The following is a 24,740-nucleotide window of genomic DNA, read 5'->3' as shown; positions in this document are numbered from 1 at the left end:
GAGTAACTGTTTACATTTAAAACATATTTAACTTTTTTAAATAATGTAATGAAGACATGCTATGAGTGGACACAACGTTGAAAAACATGGAGAACGGAGTACACTAATAGCAGCCTTCACAAGCAAGGCATGAAGGTTTTGATTCTTATGTGTGTTTTCTGTGGGTTTAATTTATATATATATTAAGATTGTAGCTTCAAGTACTACTGGAGTTTTCCAGAACAAACATTACATTTTTAGTATGCCTAGTTAAGTTTGTAGCTTTAATGACTTTAACATCCTAGTGTTCAGAATTGCTAAAGAAACTGTGTTTTCCGCTTGAGGACTGATGAAGTCAGCCTATTAAGCTAAACTCTCTGTGCTTGTTAAATGAGGAGAGCTGGGAGAGCTCTGCGTTTTGGATGTGTGGGACTGAAATGTTGATTTTCTTGAAAGCAAAGGGCAGACAGCAATTCCGCAAGTTTCTCCTCGCTGCAAACGACTACACGCGGTGCAGTGACGTTCTTTAACAGGCAAGGACAGGCTCGAGGTGGAAACCCACAGAAGTAGCTTCGCCTGATGGGGTTTAAACGATGGAAGAGCGTGAGCTGGAGACCCGCCTCTGCTCCGAGCGGCTGTGAGAGGCCGCGGGGCAGCGAAATGGCGCCCGAGGCACCTGCGCGCTGCCCCCCGAGCCGCCTCCTATCGGCAGGGGGAGCCGGCGGGCCCCGAGGCCGGACCGAGCCCGCCTCTCCGGTGGGGGCCGAGCCTCCCTCGCTGTCTCCTGCCCTCCGCCCGTCCCTCCCTCGCCTGCTCTTTCTCTCCGCCCTCCCCGCACAGCCCCGTCGAGGCGCGCTGCTCACGATCCTCACCGAGCGCCGCCGCCCCTGCCCGGCCCCAGGTGCCGCCGCCACACGACCCCCGCTGCCGCCGCCGATTGCTGCTTGGCCCCCATGGAGGACTACCACAAGCCCGACCAGCAGACGCTGCAGGCCCTGAAGGACACGGCCAACCGGCTCCGCATCAGCTCCATCAAGGCCACGACCGCGGCCGGTTCGGGGTGAGTGGGGCGGGCGGTGCGAGCCCCGAGAGGGGCTGCTGGGGGCTCTCCTTTTCTCGCCCTGTTTCCCGCACAGCACTGAGCGGGGGGGGATGGAGCACCCCGCGGCGGGGGCGGGCAGCCTCCACGCAGGGCAGCCGCGGCCACATGCCCCGTGTGTCCCGCAGCCCGCGTGGCCGTGCCGGCGGGGTCCCGCGGGATGCTCCGTCAGGAAATGGCGGCGGGCGAGGCGCGGAGCGGCGCGGCCCCGGCCCGGCCCCGCCCCGGGCGGCGGCGCTGTGGCCGTGCCGAGCCGGTGCAGGACTGAGCACCAAAGAATTCGTGCCCCGGGCGCAAACGGTTTCTTTTTCATTTCGTGCCCGTCAGTTGGAAGTAATTCTCCACAGAATTTCAAGTGAGCCCGAGTGGGATTATCTGTGAAATGCCCGCGGTCTCCAGCGGGCGGTTTATTCAGGCCTCTGGACAGGATTTAGCCGAGTCTCTGATGTGTGCAGATTCCAGCGTTATCCTTCCTTTGATCGTGCTTTACCTATGGAAAAAAAATATCTGCAGACAATCCACTTTGACTCATGTAAAATTAAAGCCATTTTTTCTGCTTGAATAATGCATTTGAGTGCTTTCACGTAGAATGTGGGCCTTTCATATTCCATCTTGTGGCAATTTCCTCCCTTTGGATGTCTTTGAAACTGGCTGTAGTGTGTGGTTTTTTTTTCTTACGCCCCCCTCCCTTTTTTATTCTTCTCTACATAGCTGAAGGAGTCCTTTGGACGCTGAGGTTTCTGTGAAGAAAGGTGGCCTGGGAAACATTTCCAAGCTTTCTCTTTGAATTGCCTTACACTTTCCATTCTGCGTTGGGCATGGGATGCCTCACGTGGTTCGTTCTCAAAGCATGCAGAAACTGAACTTACTCATTCCTTTTCCATGCAGCAAGTGACAATAGTGCTTTGGTTCACGGTGTAAAATGGGGTGTTGGTGCACGAGGGGCCTCTCAGTCAGCCATAGGAGTGGGTTTTTACCAAGCAATAAAAACTTGGTTGGTCCAGCCTGGAGAGGAAACTGCAGGACACCCAACAATTGCTCTTTGATTCTTGATTTGATTCAAAGCTCCAATGTATAGCAGATATTATACAAGCTTATGTGAAATTACTGGTAAGAAAAATTGAGATACATCTGATTAATATAGCTGAGGCTTCAGTCTTGCGGTTCTACTATGTATTGTATGCAGGCCACAGATATGTGTGTTACTGGTTCTCTTATCTACAGGTAAAATTATCTCCATGTAGCCTGATGTGAAAATAAAGAATGAGGATCTTGCCACACCATTTGCTTTTCTTCTGTGGTTCACAAAATTCAGAAATCTGGTATTAGCGCCATTCTCCCAGTACTGATGAAGAAATGGTTAAAATAGCTTTGCTTGAGCTATTTATTCCTGTGTTGTACAATACTGAGTACTCCTTGCACACGGACATTTCATTAATCACTACAGCTTATTCTAGCTCTACTTAGAGTTGTGTAGAGTCTGAAATTATTACACAACCTGATAATGAGCAAGTTACAAAAGATGGGCTATGGAGGAAAGATAATGCTGTCAAGTTATATGTTTTATTAATAAATGTAAGATTTGCTTACCAAGATGGTGTCTTATTGCGCCTAAAAGGAAAAGAATTTCAGAATCTGTGGGAGCATTAGGCAAATGACATACATTTCTAAAGCAATTAAGCATTATGAATGTGTTTTCCAAATAGACAATGAGCTTTGTTTGAAGTGCTAGCATAGTGTAAGAATGTAGACAGAGAAGTTTGATTGCAAGTTACATTTAAATAGAGCCTTACTCTTGAAAAAAAAAAAAAGCCGTGTCATGCTTGCATTGACTTTTTCAAGGAAACTAGTATTTGTTAAAGGCGTAGTGTGTAAAAGTGACAGAAATACTTGCAATAGAAACACTTCAAATGAAAGAGAACCTGCCAACTTCTGTCACAGAAGTAATTTCTGTAAACTGTGGCATGTGTTGCTGGAAAAATGGTTCAGTGGTTGGTAGGACAAGCCAGTTCTTGCAGTCTTTAGTTGTGTTTTATTAAAGAAAGTATAGCCTTTGTCTGGACAAGGGCTAAGATACCAGGGAATATGGTCCTTAAGATGCTCAAATATGTAATTAACTATGATGAGTCCCTTATTAGCTGTAGTGGAAAAATCCGGTAAACTGGAAACAAGTGCCTAAAATGCCTTAGGTGGGGAAAAAACTTTATTAATTTAATTGTAAAGATTGAACATACTTGCTTTTGGGTGTGGCCGAGCTTTCCTTTTAGATAAGCAGTGCGGACATTTTGATCAAAACTGGTAGAGTACCTTTTGTAGCTAATGATAAACTTCTGCAGTTTTGAAACAGTGTCTGCTTCCTAGAATTAGATGGCTAAACTCTTGAAAGCGGAAGCTGCCAGAGTTTCTTAAGAAGCAGTTAAATTTCATAACATGTGGTATGATCACTTGTTGCAGATTTTCTTGCATATTTTATCTTTTTCTTTTACTCGATATTCCATTTTAACGTTCTACTACAGTTCTCCTCAGATGAAATGACTAGGCATGTGTATGTGGAGATAATATAAATTGATGTTAAGTGGAAAAAAAGTTCTATTGTGTAATTATTTTACTCTTTATTTCTGTGGATCCAAAATTTCAGGATTTTAATTATTTTTTTTGTTTCCTATAGAAGGGCTGTATTTCAAATTTAAGGAAGTTCTATGGTAGAACCTATTGGGCAGAGAAATGTACTCATCAGACCATTGCCACAAAGTTCTAGGTTGTTGGTTAGTCAAGAATATATGCGCAAGATAGTGCGAGAATAGTGGTGATGAGTTGCTGTATTTTTCTCCCCAGTATGAGTATGCCACTAAGCCTAACTTTGTTAGGTTTAACAAGGAATCTTTAACAGAATTTGTTAGGAAATTATGAATTAAAATTGGAGCAATTGATCTAGTTAGGATGGCTATATTTAGCAAAATTATATAGCTGGTTTTAGAGTGATTTATGATCTGTTATGTCATTAAATTTTAGGTAACTTCTGTTAGTAGGAATTCATTTAATTAACTATTAGTTTTAACAAGTTTTTTTTTTTTTAATTTTCACATCATTTAATAAATTTTCTACTTTTTTTTTTTTATTTTTTCTACATGCTACCATTTTAGGTTGTTTAAAACTTTTTTTACCAAGACCAGGAGTTCATAGAAGTATGGTTAAGTATAAAGTTAATAAAATTCAAGGAATGAAAGCTTTAAACAAGCATGAAAGGCTTATTGATTAACTCAAATACATATTTACTAATATGTTTGAACCATGGTTTAAAGCTAATTCTTGTGGTTCCCTGTGTGTGAGTACTTACTAAGGGATGGACACTAACCATAATTCATATTTTGCTAGTGTTTTGCATGTTTTTATTCTCTTATTATTAGCACTGTTGGGGATGTTGGGAGGGAAGGTTTATTACTACCAGAAGAGAATATTGTCATTAAAGTTCTAGTGAAAGCGTTGTCTAATCCTAACATGCATGGTAAATGTACATGTGTAAAGAAATGAAGTGTGACTTTTTCATAGTAAAATTGTCCTGTATTACAAAAAGGGTCTAATGTTTTGAAGAGTATCATGTTAAAGATAAAAAAAGTAAATGTTGGCAGAAGAGAAAAGTGGGGCGAGAGTGTTTTGGTATCAAAGCTGTTGTTGGTTTCTGGAGCCGTAACTCTCCAACTGTTCATCACTTACTTTCCTGTGCTTTAGAATGATCCTTTTTACACCAGGAAAATCTGAAGAAAAAAATGCTCCTTTCACATTAAAAAAAGATTAAAAAACAAACAAAAAAAGCAGTAACTCCCTGTGTTGCTTTAGAGTTCTATTCAAAGTAAGTGAAAACCCAAGGCTGATATACTGAATAGGTCAAGTAGGGACCATCTTCAAGGTAAAAAAGAACCACAGCAATCATTAATTAACTTACTTTTTTTTTATTTATCTACGTTACTGTATGCCCTTCTGATACACTTAAATGAAATATATACATTGTGTTGGAATAACTTAGTATTTGCCACATGGAAAAAAATCATCATATAATTTTATATTTATTTGTTTGCTGTTGTATGGCATATCCGCATCTGAAGGGGGCCAGTGTATTTCAGAGGCAGGCTACAGGTGAAGTATTCATTTGTGTTGCTGCTAAAAACTGTTGCAAAAGTTGTCTCAGATTGCTCAGTAGAAGAGAGACCGTCCAGCTATTTCTAAATCTTTAAACCAATTAGTTTGATTTTTCAAACTTATCTAGATGTAAATTTGGAAAATGGTGGTCCTTCTTTTTGCCTAAGATTAACCAAATTGGTATTTTATAATGTGTATCTGGATGTTTATTATTTTAATAACAAGCTGGAGATAGTAGATATCTGTGTTCAGTGTCAACAGATGAAATGTGAGAAGTGTGTATTATCTAGTGACTTCTCTAGAAGTCAAAATTCTGGTTCAAACACTTCAAACAGTGAAATAATGAATCATTTGGAAAAAAAAAAAAAAAAAAGTTATACAGTTCCAAATGTTCCAGAACATTCAACCCCAGTTAATCTTACGTTGCCAGTTCCCGCCTGTGCAGCGAGGCCTGAACATGTCATGGTGCCACGTGTTTAATTCCTTCATTCAGCGAGTGGCCAAAGTACCTCTGCGTCAAGGTGAATTCTTGCCTCAGACAAGTCAGCAGGGTATGATTTGGGGCACGGGGTGTGTGCTGCTTCCCTGCTCCCTGGTCACTGATTCAGGTGCTGTCCTTTGTCATGAAGAACAGAGAGCTCTAAAAGATGTCCTTAATCTGTCACTGGCATCTGTCTTTAACATCCACTTTAACTAGATAACAAGGCTCCTTCAACTTAAAGTGCAAGTGATTGGCATTGGGGTAATGGTAGATGGGATGGGTTATCACAGATGCTTTAGGCTGTGTGTTTTAACGCTGAGGGGTAGAGGACTGGTAAAGTGATGTTTTCTTAGGATCACATCTTTAAAACAATAATGAGAAGTGGTAATCTTGGGTCTGTCTTGACTTGTAGCCACCCTACATCATGTTGCAGTGCAGCAGAGATTATGTCTGTGCTGTTTTTCCATACCATGAAGTACAAAGTGCAAGATCCCAGAAATGCCAGCAACGACCGTTTTGTTCTCTCAAAGGTAAAATCCTAACTGTTATGCTATATGGTTGCTAGTAAAGAGCTGTCTGTAAATCACATTGATCTGTCTTCCATGACTTGCACTTATTTATGCTTGCATCCACTGACAAGTCTATTGTAAATGTTTGAGAGCTTGGAATGTGTTTACTACAGAAATATAAAAGTTGGTAGAGTTAAGTTGTAGCATAACTCAAAAATCATTAAAAAGTATCTCTGCACTGTGTCTTAGCTTGCCTATGTTAAGTTGTTCTGATATTAAATAATAAATGTTATCATGTTGTCTATAAAACCTATCAGGAAATTCAAGTCTGCTTTATCTTGGCATAGCTAATTTTCTCACCAGTAAGTCACAGTTAGCTTTTGGGCTCCACTTGTTGAATGCAGCCATACTGTTATTAGTCAGAGCCCCTCACATGGTGGCTTGCAGTAATACTGCATAGCTGATGGTGTCTGTCTGTTGTGTCGGTTATAGCTGTTGCCACTTCTGACTGCCTTTCCAAATGAAGTAACTGGGTGAGAAGCCCATAGCTAATGTTGAGGAGCTAAAACGATAAGACAGGATAGCTTTATCTGTTTTACCCCCTCAGATTAAACAGGATTTCTGCCCAGAGTTGCTAAATGGCTTCAAAACTGTGCGTGCTTCTGCTGACTCCTAATGGCTCTGTGGTGAAATGTGGCTGCTACGTTGTAGTTGTCCAGATTAATCTAGCCACAGGGATCTGATTGTATAAAGCTTCACATTTTGCTGATTGGCATGCCCTGCATCTTGCCTTGCACACTTGGGTACTGTGGAAGTTTTAGTGGGATAACACTTTCTCAGCCATCTGCTTACTGAATGACCAGCGCTCTGTTCTTGAAAGTGCTACCTAAGCAAATTGAATCAATCAAGGTGTTTCATTTTGATATCAAAACTGATTTTTGCAATTGGACCCACATGACTGAGAGACTTCCTTATTCTTCAAAGTTAATTTTCTTGAGGATGTCCTAAATGGCCCTTGAGTGCAGCATTCTCTGTACCTTAACTGCAGTCAGATATTTGGGCTACTTTAAGCATGGGCACTGAGCACATGGTAGGAAGCATCACAGTGTATGTTGTATTGTAAGAATGGTTTAGAATTTGAACCCATTTTGGTGGACCCAAGAAGCTGATTATAGACCTCTTCTGCTTTGTAGACGTTTATCTTGTTAATAGGATATTGTGAAACTTCTTTTGCTTAAAATTTGTGTTTCCCTCTAGGGTCATGCAGCACCAATTTTATATTCTGTTTGGGCAGAGGCCGGCTTTCTACAAGAAACAGATTTACTGAACTTGAGGAAAATTGATTCTGTCTTAGAAGGACACCCAGTACCAGTGAGTGCTTGTAACCTTTGATACAACATGGTGTTTTCTCAAAAAATAAAAAAATAAATAATAATAATAAAAATATATATATATATATATATATATTGCTGCAAGTCTTGGTTGCCAGCTACAGTGCAGGAAAGATAAAGATTTCCATGCAGGTGTATGTTGATATTTGTGGCTTCACAATTGAGTCAGGTTCAAATGAGTGTGCAAAAATAACCTTTAGTATTCTAGTAAACTTCTTCTGCAGTCCTGTATGACAATATTTTCTGTTTATAAAAGGTTGTATAAAATATGTCTGGTTTTGCTCTATAAGAAGTTTTGAGGTATTTTAAGGATTTATATCCCATTTGGTTGACTTTCCATTTCCAATCAGTTCTTTCAATTATTTTTTTTATTCAAAACTAACAGTTCTTAACTGTTGCCATCCCAGGCACAGTTTAGAAATCCCTGAGCTATAGGTAATACTCCCTCTCAGAGAAACTAGTTAGCCTGTGACACTGACCACTGAAGTACATGCATAGCTGGGAGAGGGGAAGAGTGTGAGGTATGGAGGGACTTGCACTATACTGACATGCCTGAGATGTTGAATTTTGGTATATGTTGAACCATCTCTTGCTTTTCTGTTTCTCGACTGTAAAATAATGATTGTCTTTTTATTATCAGAGACAAGCATTCACTGATGTGGCTACTGGATCCCTTGGGCAGGGTCTTGGTGCTGCATGTGGAATGGCATACACTGGCAAATTCTTTGACAGAGCCAGGTAATTCCATCTTCTTATTTCATCATTATAGGCGTTCAGTGGGAATGTTTTGTGAAAATATAAATTTATTTTTACCTTGGAGGGGGAAGGGAATGGGGAATCCTTTATTTTGTTTTTCTCCTTTCCCAAGTCTTAACTTAAGTCTTAATTCAGGTTTAAAATAATAAAAATACACCCTGGTAATTATGAATCCATCACTAGTGAAACTGGGAAAGATTTGGAGGTTATCAAGAATTGGTGCATCTGCTCATTCGTTTTGTAACCTGTCAGCAAGGTGATGTTCCTGCACAGAGAAGGCAGTAAGTTGCTGGAGCAGCCTCTAATTTACAGAGAGTAATTGATAGCAATTTTGAGACTTGTATGCCTCCCCTTATAGGGAAGAAATAAAGTGGGGATGCATTTGTTCAAAGTCAGATGACAAATAATGGACAACATGGATCTGGATGAGGAACTGTTAGGGTCAATAATAGCATTACTGAATCATAAAGTCAGGCTTAAAAATGTTACCTGAAAACCACTTGACTCCATAGAGGCAAAAATGACTGCTTCTGCCATTTGTTTTGTGGACAAGAAAAGTAGATGTCTAAAGGCAAATCTGTATGAGGAGGAAAGTAGCCTCATGTAGTTGATTTATTTTATGTGACAGTTCTAGTACATTCAAACGTAGGCTGCCCAGTTAATGTGCCCTACACTTCACTAGCTTGAAATCATTTGTGTGAAAGATGACTTGCTGATTTTAATTCAATTTAGCAGATGCTACGTGTGGGGGAAAAAATTAACCAGTGGTTACTTGATGGAAGAAAAAGGTGATGTTGCATGCAGTAATGGGGAGAAGCTTGTGTGGTCAGAGTTCAGATCTAGCTAAAGGCAGGTGGGATTTGGATCAGAAGTCTGTAAGAGCTTAATGTCTAGTAAAAAAAAATAATAATAATAATAATAATGGCTATCTTATATTTGGTTTTAAAAAAGAAATCTTTGAAGCCTAACATACTATTCCATTTTAATTTTAATAAATAATAGCTTTGTCATCCAAAAAGATAGTGAGAACAGAACTAAAACTCAGGACTGAATGCCGTAGAGGAGATCAGGCAGTAATCCTGCAGAGTTTTGCCTAAATAAACAGCTTCATTGTACACATAAGTAGTGTATAAAATAGTATCATTTGGTTTTCTCTTTCCTGTATTTGGTTACGTGACAGGTGTTAATATGTAGCTAGATTAACTCCCAATTTATAGTTTCCTGAAATGAAATTACTGACTGACCTTTCAGGGAATATATACTAGGAATGAGGAAGCAGGCGTTTACCTTTCATGCATTGTCAATGGCCTTGCTGAGTCACAGTGACAGTGTTGAATGGCCCTGTTCATTCAAGCCTTGTAATAGGAGGCTTAAAACCTAATTTTCTTAAAGAGAAAAGTTTGAAAAAGTATCTCTCATCTTAAATATTTTCTTGTGTGTAACAGCCCAGAAGTACTTTGATTTGTCTAAGGTTACATAAGGTTATCTGAAGTGAATCAATTGACCAATATTTGGAATAAACAAAAAACCTCTCACCAGGAACTGTTAAGAGAGATTTTGCTTTTGATTTAGTTCTGCTTACGCGTCAAACCATGTTTGTTTGTTTTTAATTTCTTTTTCCAGCTATCGAGTGTATTGTCTGCTCGGAGATGGAGAGTTATCTGAAGGCTCTGTTTGGGAGGCAATGGCCTTTGCTGGGTTTTACAAGCTTGATAATCTAGTTGCTATATTTGATGTTAACCGTCTTGGACAAAGTGACCCTGCACCTCTGCAGCATCATGTTGAAATCTACCAAAAACGTTGTGAGGCGTTTGGGTATGTGATTGGAAGAAATTCAGTATGCTCTTCTGTTTGAAACCACGTTTTATTTGCCTTTTTTAGAATTTTTAAAATGCACTTTCAGCTCTAAAGGAAACCAACACCAAGAAAGATGGTCTTTCGTGGTTGCTGGTACTAGTAGTCTATATTTGTGCAGCAGGAACACTAGAAGTGTCAGAATTGTTGTTTAGAGGAAAAATACAAGATACTCAGATACGTTTGTTAAGAGGATCTAGTCTTAATGACAATGAATACAGATATAACTGTCTGTGACCACAGGTACTGTCTTAGCAACTAGATCAGAAAAATGGGCATAAAAAATGTTATTCCCAATAGAATTCTTTGTATGGGCTTTCTGTAGTTTAGAAATGTTTATTTTTTATGCAGATGCAAAAATCCATGACAAAAAACAGTCAGATAAAATATCAGCCATACAAATTATGGTGGAGCATTTTAATGGTTTTAATCAATTTTCATTGTTAGCTTTTTGATTGCTAGATGTGTAATTTGATCTTGTATTTAAAAATTGGTTTTATTTTTGAAGAAATGTGGGATAACTTAATGGATTTTGCCAGTAGCTGTTAATCTGTTTGTGAGTCATATGGCCTTATTTGAAAAATAAAAAAAATTAAAAAAAGATATTTTATCTTTGCAAATGAATGCTAGTTTACATTTCTGCCGTGTTTCGGGTCTCTTAAAAAGACACTGCATTGGAATTAAGTTAGTGTTCGTTATTGTTGCTAGCTACCAGAGGGTGTCATATGCTAACACCATTTAGAAACAGTTGATCTGTTTGTGTTCTTAGCTGGCATGCTATCATTGTTGATGGACACAGTGTGGAAGAACTTTGCAAAGCCTTTGGGCAGGCCAAACATCAGCCAACAGCTATCATTGCAAAAACTTTTAAAGGCAAAGGCATATCAGGTAATAAACCATCCACTGTTTTGTGTATAATACATGTACTGCAATAACGATGCAATTGTTTAAAAAAATAAATTGAAGTCTAATATCTCATAGATTTGCAAATGGTTATAATACTAGCACTTTTATCACTTGGTTATATTACAATGCATTCTGAAAAATCATAATTCTACTCTATTGGTTTTTCTTTTTTTTTTTTTTATAAAGGACATTAGATTGGCCCTTCATTGGAACCAGGCAAAGATGTGACTCAGATCTTAACATCAGCCAGCTGTGTTAATTGGGCTTTTATAGATGTCCAGTTTCGGAGTAGGATTTCCTCTGCTGTCAGCTGTACTTGTATGCAGAGACTGCTGTGAAACAAAGAGAGTAACTTGGTCATAGAAGCTCCATGCTCCCCATTGCAGATAACGAGTCTGCTAGTTACCAGCCAGGCAGTATAAAATGCACAGAGAATGAGGGATGTCACATTTGCAGTTTTGATAAAACTTTATGAGACGTGGTACATAAGACATCTCGTCATATTGTAGGTTATTTCATACGATCTGATGTGTAATTTTGACAGACACAGAACACAGCACTTCAAAGAGTTAGCAGCATAGGTTAGCAGCTCTACATTTTGGAGTTCATGGGTCCTCTGAGATCCTTTCATAGTTTTCATGTGTTATAAGTCTTAAGTAAATGTGATATTCTAGTGGACAAACGATTATGCATTTGAGCAACAGTGTGTAAGAAGTCTTTTAAACTATACTTCTTAACAGCATTAGTGCTTAAAAATGATTTTGGCTCTTGGAGGTGAGGAGATCTATGCTAGCTACAATAACATGGGCTGTATGCATATTCAACCTGTCTAGACCACCATGATTCTGTTCAGCTACAGGATTTAGCAGCACAGTGTGGATTCTTCTTTCTAATCAGCTAAAAATTATTAATAGCAAGGGTGAATCTCTTCCATCCTTTTCATTAAGCAAGCAAGCAAAAGCTGTTATTCCTAGTCACTTAGTGAAAAACATATCAGCCTGAGAGGTGATTTTACTGTTAGTGCTAGGTGCACAAACAAATGAGTCAGCAGAAGCTATTAAAGCTGTAAAACTGCAGGGCTTGTTTGAATTAAACAGCTTGGTTAATTGTTGTTTGAAACTTAGTTTTTGTAGTACTAACTGCTGCAATTTCATGTTAACTATTCACATTGATGGACTGGATATTTTAGGTACCAATTTAAAAAATAGTTTCACCAGAAGACACTGGAAGTTTGTTGTCAAGAATGGTCACTAGTCTGCAATGTTTGGAATTTGACTCTTTCTCTGATGTGTTTGAGCATGTTTTTATTAATGCAGTTGAATACTATTGTAACTGCTTACAGTAGGAATAAGGAAATTCTTTGGAAATGATATTAGAGTGCCATAGTCCACTGCTCTTTTGTCATGGTAAAATCTGTAACTAAAAGATTAAATATTTTTCTTATTTGTAATAAAATGTGCAGGTGTTGAAGATAAGGAAAGCTGGCATGGAAAGCCACTTCCAAAAAACATGGCTGAACAAGTAATTCTGGAAATAGATGAGAAAATCCAGAACAAGAAAAAACTTTCTCCTGCTCTCCCAGAAGAAGATGCACCTGTAGTAAATATTAGAAACATTAAAATGCCATCTCCACCAAGTTACAAAGTGGGAGAAAAGGTACTCCCTTCTTTTCTCAAAGTTTGACAGATGTCTGAAGCATAAGACTGTTTAGTGGGTGACAAGAGAATTTGTTTCCCATGGTATCCTTTGCCACGATTTCTACTATTCAAATCTTCCCATCCAGTTTTTAGTATCCTGGTACATACCTACCTATGTGGTGTGACACACAAACATTCTACTTGCCAGGTGTTGAAAGGATATTTTAAAATAGATTCAAATCACTCTGTGAATTTGTGATCAGTGTCAGTTATCCAAACCATTTTATGTGTAAATAAAATAAAAAAAGAATCACTGCAAGGTTCATTGAATCTCCCTGGTTGGAAAGCAGGAGCAAAAATACTGGTTTGTTGATTGTGTGGACCTGGTTGATAGAGACCTATCTGGGTAAGGTTTTCAAAAATTTCTAGCTGGACTGGTAGGGAGTTGCTGGTTTCAGCATAGATACGTGTCCTTATGCTTCACTGTTTTCCTTTATTTACTCTCCTGAGGCACGCTTCTCAAATGTAGTTATCATAGTGTTAACACTTACAATGAGTTTTTGTTTTGTTTTAATTTTATGTGCATACATTCAAGGAAAGATGAGAAAAATGAGTAAACAAAAGCTTCTAAAACCAGAAACTTGGAACAGTACTGATATACTTTTCTTTTCCTAGTGGGCTACCCGCAAAGCTTATGGTGTTGCACTTGCAAAACTGGGCCATGCTAATGATCGAGTGATTGCTTTGGATGGAGACACAAAGAACTCTACTTTCTCAGAGCTTTTCAAGAAAGATCATCCCAGTCGCTACATTGAATGCTACATTGCTGAACAGAACATGGTAACTGGTCTCTTGTTTTCGTGAAGTACTGCTATTACACAGCAGGATCTGGAACCGTTTAGTCTGACTCTTCAGAAAGTGAGGTTTAAGTTTTTTCATATGTGTGCTCATGGATACTGAATTTTAATTAATGCATATGGAAAACCTAGGCTGTGGCAGAAGCTTGCAAATGTAATACAAAAGGAGTGCTTCTAATCAGCCTGTTCTAAGTCTTCCATTGTCTGTCTTATTTTTGTGGTCACACTGTCTGCAATTCAGCAGAGTGCATGGAGATAGCAACATGTAAATTATAGTAATATTTCCTGTGGTGTGATTTGCAGAGGGTCAATTCTGAAGAGACTTTTTAGGCTTTTTTTTCTTCACAGGAAATGGAATACCACAACACAACATGACAGTGAGCTCTATGCTAGACTGGGGTATGAAGGTGAGGACAGAGAAGTAGTTAATAAAAGTTGGCCTCATGTCATTTGTACAGAAAGGACTAATATTTGATAATCTGTTGGACTGAGTCAGTTGCCTCTATATGGTTCACTGAAGCAAATGAAATTAGAGACATAAATTCAGGCAGAAATGGGTTGCTGTCTTTAATGATTTATAGCTCAAGAACCCGTGGACTGTCTCTTGCAGATTTTATGCTAGGGCAGTTTCATGAGCGTGAGTCAGGCATTTTGTATTTACATCAGGCTGAGAAAAATCTGGCCATGAAGGAACATGTGTAAAATAAATGCATGGGGTAACTGTAGAAATAAATAATTTAATAACCTGGTTCTACTTTCCATCCTGCTGAAGAAGGGTCCTTCTAGTAAACACCAATCTTAAGTGATATGGGTGAATCCATTCCCCATTTAATAATGATATTTTTCATCTGCTGGAGATAGTCAATACCATGTACTTTGAACTGGCAGCGTAAGTCCTTGATCCAGGAGAACAGGGAGGAGGATGGATAAGTTTTAAAACTCTGAATGGCTGCTTGCTGCAGATAAAGAGAAGAAGCTGCTGCCAGTAAGGATCAACAATACCAGGTAGCAACTAAGGCAAGGAGTAGAAATGCTGCAGAACAGATGCTGAGAAAGTGAGTTGCTTCTCTTTCCCTTTTGGAAAGGTCACTGATTAGGAGGAGAACTGGAGAGAGGTTTTTTAAGTGTGTTGAGGGCTTCTTGCTAAAGTCCCATGGATGATCTCTTGGAAACTAATAAAACTTGATAAATTAGGAATTCACTGTTCCTGTATGATCTCCCTCTTTTCAGGTGAGCATTGCAGTTGGTTGTGCCACACGTGACAGAACTGTTGCTTTCGCCAGCACCTTTGCAACCTTCTTCACACGGGCATTTGACCAGATCCGCATGGCTGCCATCTCTGAGAGTAACATCAACCTCTGTGGGTCACACTGCGGTGTTTCTATTGGTAAGGGCAACCTGGAGTTACTTGCTAGTGCTTCCCATTCGTTTAATGATGTGTTTAGTGGTCAAAGCTGAGTCCTAAAGCTTTTTTAAAGATTCATCATTCATAAAGCTAGCAGTAGAGCCATTTTTGGGAAGCAGTAATATTTGTAATTTTATATCAAGCACAATGCTGCATTTGGAAAGAATGAGAAATTTCAAGTCTGCCTTAACTTGTATTTTTTTCCTCTTCTATCAGCTTGGCTTGGTAAAAGTAGGACTTTTCCCTACAAGCCTGAAGTGCAAAGCAATACAAAGGAGTCTGTTGAAAGTGAGGAGCTTTGGTTCCTTTCCATCTTTGCAGTGGACTTCCTCTGTGATGGGAATAGTCACATGGTTATACCTCTTAAAACGAGAAACTAAGGGTACTTGTTTTTACACAGATAGTCTTGCCCTCAGATCTCAAAAACACTTTACAAAAAAAAATATTTTTGTATTCTGCCTTTTAACATCACCAGTTTTAAATAATTGCTTCAGTCTATCTCAGTATTTCATAATACTGGAGCAGCAAATGTATTTATTAAAAAAATGTAAAAACATTCCGACCAAACAGAACTTAAAACGCTAATAAAACAGGAACTGTGAATCTGTTATGTAATGCAGGAAATTGGCGTTACCTTCTCTGGTCTTTGCCTTCCTGTCATAACTGTTTAATGCATGTTAGGTCATGTTAGGGTTTACTTTTGGTTTGATGAAGGGAAGGTGTTTTTTTTTTTTTAATGAAACCTGTAAAGATCACCCATGAAAATAAGACCAGACTTACAAACCAAGAAGGAAAATGCCAATAAACATTCATGCTTGAAATATTACAAGGTATTTGTGGAGAAAAAGAAAGAGGGAGAGAGCTAATGAGGGTGGTGTTCTTTGCATACATCCATTTTGTAGTTGATTTAATGATTTTGGCTAGCAGTATGGCTTGCACAAGGGGTGGTTTTGTTGTTCTTGCTTGTTTGTTTGAAGCAAATTAGTTAGCCTGGCCTGTAATATTGGTAAAGCTATACGGATTTAAAGATGCTATTAATATGTGTAGTCTCATCCAGAACTTCAAGCTTAACTTGCAGTGGTGTAGAATATGCTTTAGTGAAGGAAGCTGTAAGTAGAGTATATCAGATTATGGCTTCTATATGTCATTAAGGGAGGGATTCTATTACAAGCCTCTTTTCTTTTTAAAATCAGTCCTCCCACCTCTTCACAGTCGAGTTCAATCCAGTTTAAGTCTTTTAAGCAGCAAAGGGTGTTGGTGCACAAGCCAATTAGCTTCGATCTTTCTTCATTTAAGAAGATGAAACTGCTTTGGGTTACCTGGATTGTCTCCTAGAACTATACTTCCAACTTTGAATTTTCAATGTTTGAAATGTTTTGCTGGGAGCTGTGATTGGAAAGTGCATGCTTAGATTTATAAAGCTGTTTGAGTTACAAACCTGATTTTGGCCTCAACTCCAGCTTCCAAAAACCCAAAGTGTTGCAATGGAATTCTAAAAGACAATACTACAGAGAAATCTTTTAACTGTTAGAAAATTCAATTTTAAATGGAAGGGTATGAGTTAAGTGTAATTCCTATTAGAACTTCAGGCCTGCATGGATTTCAGGATCCTAACTAGAGCTGTGGTGAAAATTGAAGATTTTTTAATGCAGTTCTAGGGCTTTTGCTGCTTTGAAATTTGACCCATGAAATTAATCAGAGAGAACTACCACAATGACCTTAACAAAAAAATGCGTTTAGGCTGCCAGGTTTACATTCTAGTTGTTTGATACTGTTCATAGTACGCACTCAGGTTTTGCTTAAGCTGTAAATATATGTTTTGAGGATATAATTGAAATATTATTATTTTTGAGCTTCATTATTCTCAAAATTATTAAATTGGGATTTTTGTCAAGATGCATGTGGGGCAGAACTCAACTTAGTGCTAGTTTGTGAATTACTGGTATGAATGGTCAATGCTATTATTGTTGGCACTGCAATAGCAAAAGTGGAACAGACGAGCATGAGTGGAATATTACTTCAGGTAAGGTACCTGTTCATTTTTTTCTTTGTAATTTCTTTTTTTTCTATGTATGCATTTGAATGCATTTCAGGAAAGAAAAATCCCCTTGAATTCCAATTTGTTTGGTCAGAGTGCATATAGATTTAAGGACTGTGATGCTGGAGATACTTTTTTTGTGACTGAACGACGAGACTCTTTTTCTGGTTCATGCATACATTATTAGTATTATATAGTGTCAGAGTTCAATGACTGATTTCCTTAACGTGTTTGAAGCTCTTCAGAGTTTTGTGCTGCTCTTGTTAAAATTCTCTTCTCTTTCCTCATGAGCTCGGCCTTCTTGAGTAACAGGTAGTGGGCGCATGTGGGAAGGCTTCTTGCCCTGCTTCTGCTTTGCAGGCTGTGACATGACTGGATTCAGAACTCTGCATGGTTACTTTGGAACAGTGCCATTCCCAAAGGCCCTTGGGAGGGGGTTGTGGGGGTTGTTTCTTTAAGGGAATTGATGGCATCCAGCATGCTCTGTCTAACAGTCCTTGTCATAGATTTGCAATTCAAGCCATAAGATGCTTGTATAGTTCAACAACACAGGCACCTCATTGCTCTTCCAAAAGACATTCTAAAGTATTAAAATATACGTACCCTTCATTTAATCTTGAAGTAAGCCTAAGAATTGGTGTAGTGTGTAGTTGTAGCAAAGTGGACTCTCCCTTTCTGGTGGTACGCATGCAATTCTCCTTTCACATTTCCAGCAGATGAAATCTAGAGTAACATAACTGACAATTGCAAATTTTGCTTGTAAGGCTTCAGTACATGTAAATCTGAAGATACTTAAATTCCTGTGACCTACTTTCTATGTCTGTATCCTTCTCATTTTGGTTGTCTGCCCTTTGTGTTGTTTTATTGTTGCACTTTATTTTCCATTTTTTCTTTATAACCCCAGTTCTCTTTCCTTTTAGTCTTTCTATCTTTATTTACTGTTTAGACGGTTCCAAGTTTAAGGAGAAGATGATTCTTTTCTCAAGCAGGTAGACTTGCATGTCCTGTGTGTGCCTGATTTTATTTTTACATACACATATGCATAGTACTGGTTTGCACTGAACCTCATATTGAGTGATTGTCAAACTGCACTTATCTTTCTGTAACCCTGGTTAATTGTTTTTAGGTGAGGATGGGCCCTCTCAGATGGGACTGGAGGATCTGTCCATGTTCCGAGCTGTTCCCAATGCTACTGTCTTTTACCCTAGTGATGCTGTAGCCACTGAAAAAGCAGTGGAAATAGCTGCCAACACCAAGGTTTGCATCAGAGAATTTGAGCCAGAGAATAATATTTTATCTGTACTTTCTTGTTGCTGCTGGCATGTTTTTTCAATTTCTCTGTCCACTTAAATTGCTTCAAAGTCTCCAGCGTGGCAGTGGGATGTTTTCTTTTTATGGAAAGTTGCAAACATTCTGCTCTGGCTAGTGCTGAATGAACAGTGTGGAATGCTGTGGGCCATATCTGGGGAGATGTAAATGATTACACAGTGATTGCAGCTTGGGTCTAAATTGGCTCAGAAATAAGGGCAAGCGTTAACTCATGTTGGTCTTTAGCAAACTTAGAAATTGTACACTCTTAAAAAGATATCTCTGACATTGAAACTGAAGCTGGATAAGGAAAGATAAATTTGTCTTGAGGAGTTTGATCGTCAAGTGCCTATGAAAGCTCAGGAGTCAGGTCCTCTACTGCTATCTCACACTGAATGTTTTTGGAGCTGTTGAGAACTGGTACTGACACTAGTTGACAAACTTACTGGTTATCTTTTTCTCCTTTGATAACAATGGATTGTAGTTAAACTGGGAGATGGCTAAAGAGGACCAACAGTTCCTATATGGCCATGGCTGGGTGCCTGATTTCTCATGTTTAATTCAGCTAATTTGTCATAGTAATGCGCAAACATCATTGGTAGCACTGGGTCAGATCTCCTTGATTGTTACTTCTCTTTGCTTCCATAGCAACTTACCTTGAGCAAGGAATCTGAAAAATTTCAGTCATGCTGGTACAGCTTTTAAGGGGAGTAGTGTGGAAATGTGACATGTAACAAATGTGTTGAGTGGGCTGTGGGGAAAAAAGATGAGTGGAAAAAAAGGTAAAGGATTGTAGAGCAGTATGAGGGAGAGATTAGATCTGAGTAGTGGTTTGTTACTTCCTTTTGGAAGGACATCTGAATATTAACTAATGAAAAGTATATTTCCTTGCTTTCAGATGAGCATTTCTTCCTTTGCTTTAAAGCTGCTAGAGTAAAATATGCACGTGTATGGAAAAGATCTCAGATTCTAATTAACTCAAGTAGGATTCTCCATTTCCACGAGAGAACAGAAAAGAAATTAAGATCTTTGAATCAGAAAGAAGACAGTAAGTTACTGGCATGTTCTAAGAAGAGGTGAGGGAAAATTGAAGAGTGAAGAACAGACAATTAGAAAAAGTCATTTTGCTGCATTTTTTTTCATTCAGAATGTCAGTGCCTTTCTGTTTTTGTAACTCATGCTTTCTTTGGAAACAGGGCATTTGCTTCATAAGAACTAGTCGTCCTGAAAATCCTGTCATTTACAACAACAATGAGGACTTCCATATTGGACAGGCAAAGGTAAATATTGTCTAGGGAATCAGAAAATGAGAAAAAAAATATGCCAAGTTATTTTCTGTAAAAGCCTCTTTCCTTCTAAAGCATTCTAAAGCCAAAGCTTTGATCTCTTAATAAAATTTCCAGAAATGGTAGAAACAACAAGACTTATGAAAAATGCATGGAAACATTTTCTTGTAGGTGGTCCTGAAGAGTAAGGATGACCAAGTGACTGTGATAGGAGCAGGAGTCACGCTGCATGAGGCTCTGGCTGCAGCTGAGCAGCTGAGAAAAGGTGATCTTTTTTTTTTTTTTTTTTTTTTTTTTTTTTACTTTATCATTTACTACACCAAAGAAATCAATACTGGTCAACCTAACTGCTCACCCTTTGTACTGGTTAAATATCAACTACCAAAATGTTACAGACAGCTGGTCACCAGCTAGCTGATAAAGTGCAATATGGTGTATATATATGCCAATCTTGCCTAATGGAGTAGGTTTTAGTTGGCTTAGCAGCATTAGTAGCTATGAAAGTTGCTGGACTGGTCAGATCAAAGGTCTCCTTAAAATTGCTGTCCTGTCTGAACGCACTCTTAGACAGAATTTGGAGAAGTGTATAAGAAGCAGGAGTGGTCTCTGCTTGGGTGGGCTAGTGCACCAACATGATCAAATGCAGTCAGACTGGGGCCAGTTAACGCACAGCTTGCCAGCTGCTCTCACACAGTGCTGTCAATACACAGTGCATATGTGCAGATACGGTTCACTGCTAACTTGATTTTTTGAATGAACGTATCAACATTTAGCTAGAGTAGGAGGTGAAGATCTTGTGACAAAGAAAATAAAAATCCTGTGAAATAAGAAGAGAAAGAAACCATGAAAATCTACCTGTGAGTCAGTGGCCTATGCCCAGGAAGAGATTACAAATAGTAAGAGATAATACAATTAATGCTGCCTTTGGCTTAGGGGTAGCTTTGTATTTGTACAGATATTGTCATGTCCTTGAACCACCAGGCTTAGAACACTTTGAAAGTTTTATTTTTAGATCTGTTATTTTGCTGCATTTTCCATGCTTTGCAATGCACTGCTGACCATGAAATCTCTGACAATGGAGAGATACTCCCTTACTGTAGAGGCAGCATCTAATGCCTAAAATATAGTGGCCACAAAAGAGCCTTCAGTCACAAAACTGTCACCGTAGTGTAGCAGAGGGTTTCTGTGCACTACGCCAGTTCCTTACATCGGTAAGGGTCAATGTAGTGATTGCTGTTCTGTATGCATCTTCAATGAGTAATCTGGCCTGCCTGTCAGAGCAGGACCAATGCTGATTTTTGTGCTAATTTAAGGGCGCTGTAATCAGGGCTGGGGCAGCTCAAATAAGTATACCTGTGAGGTGGGCAGCCTGCAATGGAGAATTCAGAATGCTTACAGATTGAAGAAGCAGGAAGAAGTTGTGCTTGGCTTGACAGTAAAATTAAAGGTAAAATAAAGGTCTGGAGCTAAAAAAAAATAAATGCAACAGTCTGAATAAGAAGGATTTTGTGGTGGATGGATCCTGCTCTTACATTTGGGAAGGCCAGTTCAGTTACTGCTTTGCTAATAGGCACTCATATTGACCTTGAGTCGCTTATCCAAGGCCTTTCTGTCTCTGTTTGATCTGTGGAATAGTTGGATATTGCTATATCACAAGGAGCACCAAGAAAGAATATATACAAAGATGAAGGTTGGTTGGGTTCTGTTAGGCAAGCCATTAGTACAAATACTTGGGAGTTAGTGTAGGCAGCTTTCAGAATAGCTCTAGAAGATTACAGGCCTGTGCTGCTTTTGTTGTCTTACATAGTCCAAGGCCAAGTTGCAAACAACTTAATTGTATTTCTGCAGAAAAAATCTTCATCCGGGTGATTGACCCCTTCACTATAAAGCCCCTGGATAAGAAGACAATACTTGAAAATGCAAGAGCAACCAAAGGCAGAATCATCACTGTTGAGGACCATTACCATGAAGGTGAGCTGGGTCCCAGAGGTCAGAGTGCACACCACAGGCCTCCAGGGGTTTGAAGTTCACAGCTTCTGATGAAAGAGAAAAGCATGAGGCCCGCTGCTGTGGTTCATTCAGTTAAAACAAGAGAGGTTTTAGCCTTTTCACATTGCTGTTATGACTGTATGTTGACAGGGCTGAATGCTTTCTAAGGTAATGGGTTAATCAGAATTGCGTTTATGGTTTACTTAGCTTTGTGTCCTTCTGTACACATGATGCAAGTGAAGTCTTCATTCCTTTGTTCCCAGTGAGAGTGAGAACAGCCTCAGAATACCTTTTACAGCAGCTGTTCTGCAGGATGTTAAACTGTGAGAGAGACCTTTGCTATGCACATTTCTTAAGCTTTCCCTTTGTCCAATAGCTTGATTCCAGCTGTTTGGGTTTTTTTTGAAATCAGATGGTTTTGTCAGTTTCAACAGTCACTGGGAGAAATTTCTCTCTTGCTCCTTCACCACTGTAAAAGAACAGATCAGGGTCTGTGAAGAACCAGAGCATTGTGCATACTTGCTGGAGCTGTTTTGTTCCTGCATTACAAACCGCCTGCAGGCTGGCTCAGAATCTGTCACTAGCATATGGTAGTGTTCTTCACCTGAGAGCAAAAAGTGCATGTATGCATGCAAGAAAATGATTCCCAAATAATCTTCAGATAAAAAGCTGCTTGGGAAAAGCAGAGTAGTCTCTATTAGACTCCCTCGGCTTCTGCACTGGGTTCTTATTTGCATGAATAAAACAGTTCCTTTCCACTTCTGATGATCTGTGTGAGAATTCTGCAGGACCTTGTTTTAAGAGTTGATCATCTGCTTGGGAGCTGATCATCTGTTCAGCTGCTCTGCTGCCTCTTGCTCTTTGACATGACTTTGTGCACAGGTTTTCAGGGGCCTGCCTGTGCACACATGTCTTGTGAGGGTGAGCCTGCACGCAGATAGAGAACAGCTGCTGTGAACAGCATGTCAGGCTTTCCTCTCTTGGGGGAGCTAAAGGAATTAGGGGGGAAAAAGAGCATTAGTAGATACTGAAGATATTTACTAATCGATATTAGGAGAACGTTATCCTCCTTCAAGGTGAGTGCCTCTCTTGCCAGATCTCTGAAGTGAGCTGGTATTTCCGTAAGTAATAATTACACCATACTTCTGTTCCAGATCATAGAGGGTAATTGTGTTACTGAGCCTTGTCAATTCTAGCTTATCTTTCAACTCTTAATGAATATTTTACTGCAGATTTGCAAAATGGCGAAATCCCACTGAGGTAATGAATCTGTGATTTACACTGGCACAGCTTTCTGTATATGATGCAATCAAGGAAGGTCAGGTGTACACACATCACAAGCCTGAATGCATTGCAAGCCCACATCACGCTGATCGTAGCAGCCGTGGGTGCCTCTGGCTGGAGGCTGTTTGGTTAAAGCACAGTGTGCCCATAGCTGGGACAAGCCCTGCATGTTCCTGGATACACCCTAATTGTAACGTAGCCCCAGGATGTCTCTCCTGTCAGGTTTTGGAGCACATGCAGCCCTGTGCTTTCTTGTTCACTAGTATTCCTGCTTCCAACATCTCTCCTGCTGCCACGCAGTTCCCCATTGCACCCTTTGTCGTTGTGACTGACAGTCACACTGAGCACTAAGCAAAGGTAGTGAGTGTATTTATTACACAACTCAGCTGCCTAGTGGCATTTACAGGCATTATGAAAAGATGGAGCACATAAATGTGGTTGAGCTTGGTGGGAATGAAGACTTTAGGCACATCAGGTATATTTGTAAACGCTCTCCAGTCTAAATACATCTTAAACCTGGCCCTCAGTTGGCTGATGCTGAAGTGGTGAGGGATTCGTGACCCTATGCCCATTAGAGGTATATTTCTTACTGCCAGTTGGTAAGTACTTCAGAAATGTTAGGCTGGTTGTCCTTGGAACGTCTTTAAAATACAGAATTGGTTTTGTTGCATAACTGGAGGACTTGGATAGATATTGTGACTGATGTTTCTTGTAAGCATATGAATTGGGGATTTAACTTGTGTAGACCTGATCATATTTAAATTTCTAAATGCCTTTAAAATTTTATTTGCTTGACCGTGGGCTCAAGAGAAAATGTGTTAGAGCAGGCTATTGAACTTCCTTCTCTGATTGTCTGACAGGTATCCTAGCCCCATTTCTTCTGTCTAGATCCTCTTGGTACCAGTGTGCCCTCCAAGAGAGCAATTACAGCACTGAGCTTGTAAACAGAAAGACAAAAAAAAAAGTGATCTCTGATTTTTTGGTTTTGATTTAAAAGCAATCTGTATGTTGCCCATTGAAGCATACAGATCTGTGTCCTGTTTGAATTTTTTTTCATAGGTGGCATTGGAGAAGTGGTGTGCGCTGCAGTAGTGGGTGAGCCTGGTATCACAGTGAACCGCCTGGCTGTATCTCACGTACCACGAAGCGGGAAGTCAGCTGAGCTCCTGAAGATGTTTGGCATTGACAAAGATGCCATTGTGCAAGCTGTTAAGGTGGCAGTGTCCAAATCGAGAAATGCGGAGTAGCTTGAAGCATCTTGTGCTATGTTACACAAAAGCAGTGTTCAGAGAAGTACTGTAAGTTTAAGGCAGGCAAAGGTGCTTTATGTAGAGTTCTAATAAAAATACCAGCTTAAAAAACCCTTCTGTATTTCAATGTTTTTTCCCGAGGGATTTCTCCAGCGTGGTTAAAATCTCAATATCTTTAGCTGCTAAAAGCTTCTGGTTATTTAACAAATGGCGGGCAGCAGCCCTTTGTGTACCTGTGGCACAGCAGCAGGGTTTTCTGCTCTGCAGCTAACCTCTCCTCTGGGAGCTCTGGGGTGGGAATGGCTGCATGTTCACTGACTGTCTAAGTGGGCTGTGCTTCAGCAGGGAAATTGAGTAGTGGGTGTAGTAACCTAGAGTGAATCAAGTACGTTTTTGTTTTGTTTTGTTTTTCTTGAATTTACTACTGAAGATTAAAATCCTGTTGAAGAGAGTTGGGCAGAAGGACATAATTCTTCCCTTGCTGCCAGGAGAGTTCATCAGCCCCTCTTCTGGATAGAAATGTTATTCACTGGATGATGAAAAGTAGGAACATGCATTGCAGCAGGAAGGTGAC

The 24,740-nt window shown here is 39.5% G+C and overlaps 1 protein-coding gene across 1 annotated transcript; it reads left to right on the top strand.

Annotated features, from left to right (window-relative positions):
- Window positions 1–760: 760 nt before the first annotated feature.
- Window positions 761–24,279, top strand: TKT (transketolase). Its single transcript, XM_027467401.3, has 14 exons — window positions 761–1,039; window positions 6,109–6,226; window positions 7,463–7,576; window positions 8,237–8,334; window positions 9,976–10,167; window positions 10,976–11,094; window positions 12,575–12,768; window positions 13,425–13,589; window positions 14,837–14,993; window positions 18,176–18,306; window positions 19,554–19,637; window positions 19,815–19,908; window positions 21,492–21,614; window positions 23,976–24,279. The coding sequence occupies exons 1-14, from the start codon at window positions 933–935 to the stop codon at window positions 24,161–24,163; spliced, it is 1,884 nt and encodes a 627-aa protein (XP_027323202.2). The 5' UTR covers window positions 761–932; the 3' UTR covers window positions 24,164–24,279.
- Window positions 24,280–24,740: the final 461 nt, after the last annotated feature.

The sequence above is a fragment of the Anas platyrhynchos genome, chromosome 13, assembly GCF_047663525.1.
Source record: "Anas platyrhynchos isolate ZD024472 breed Pekin duck chromosome 13, IASCAAS_PekinDuck_T2T, whole genome shotgun sequence".
Classification (NCBI taxonomy): domain Eukaryota; kingdom Metazoa; phylum Chordata; class Aves; order Anseriformes; family Anatidae; genus Anas; species Anas platyrhynchos.
This window is presented reverse-complemented; position numbering and strand designations above follow the sequence as displayed.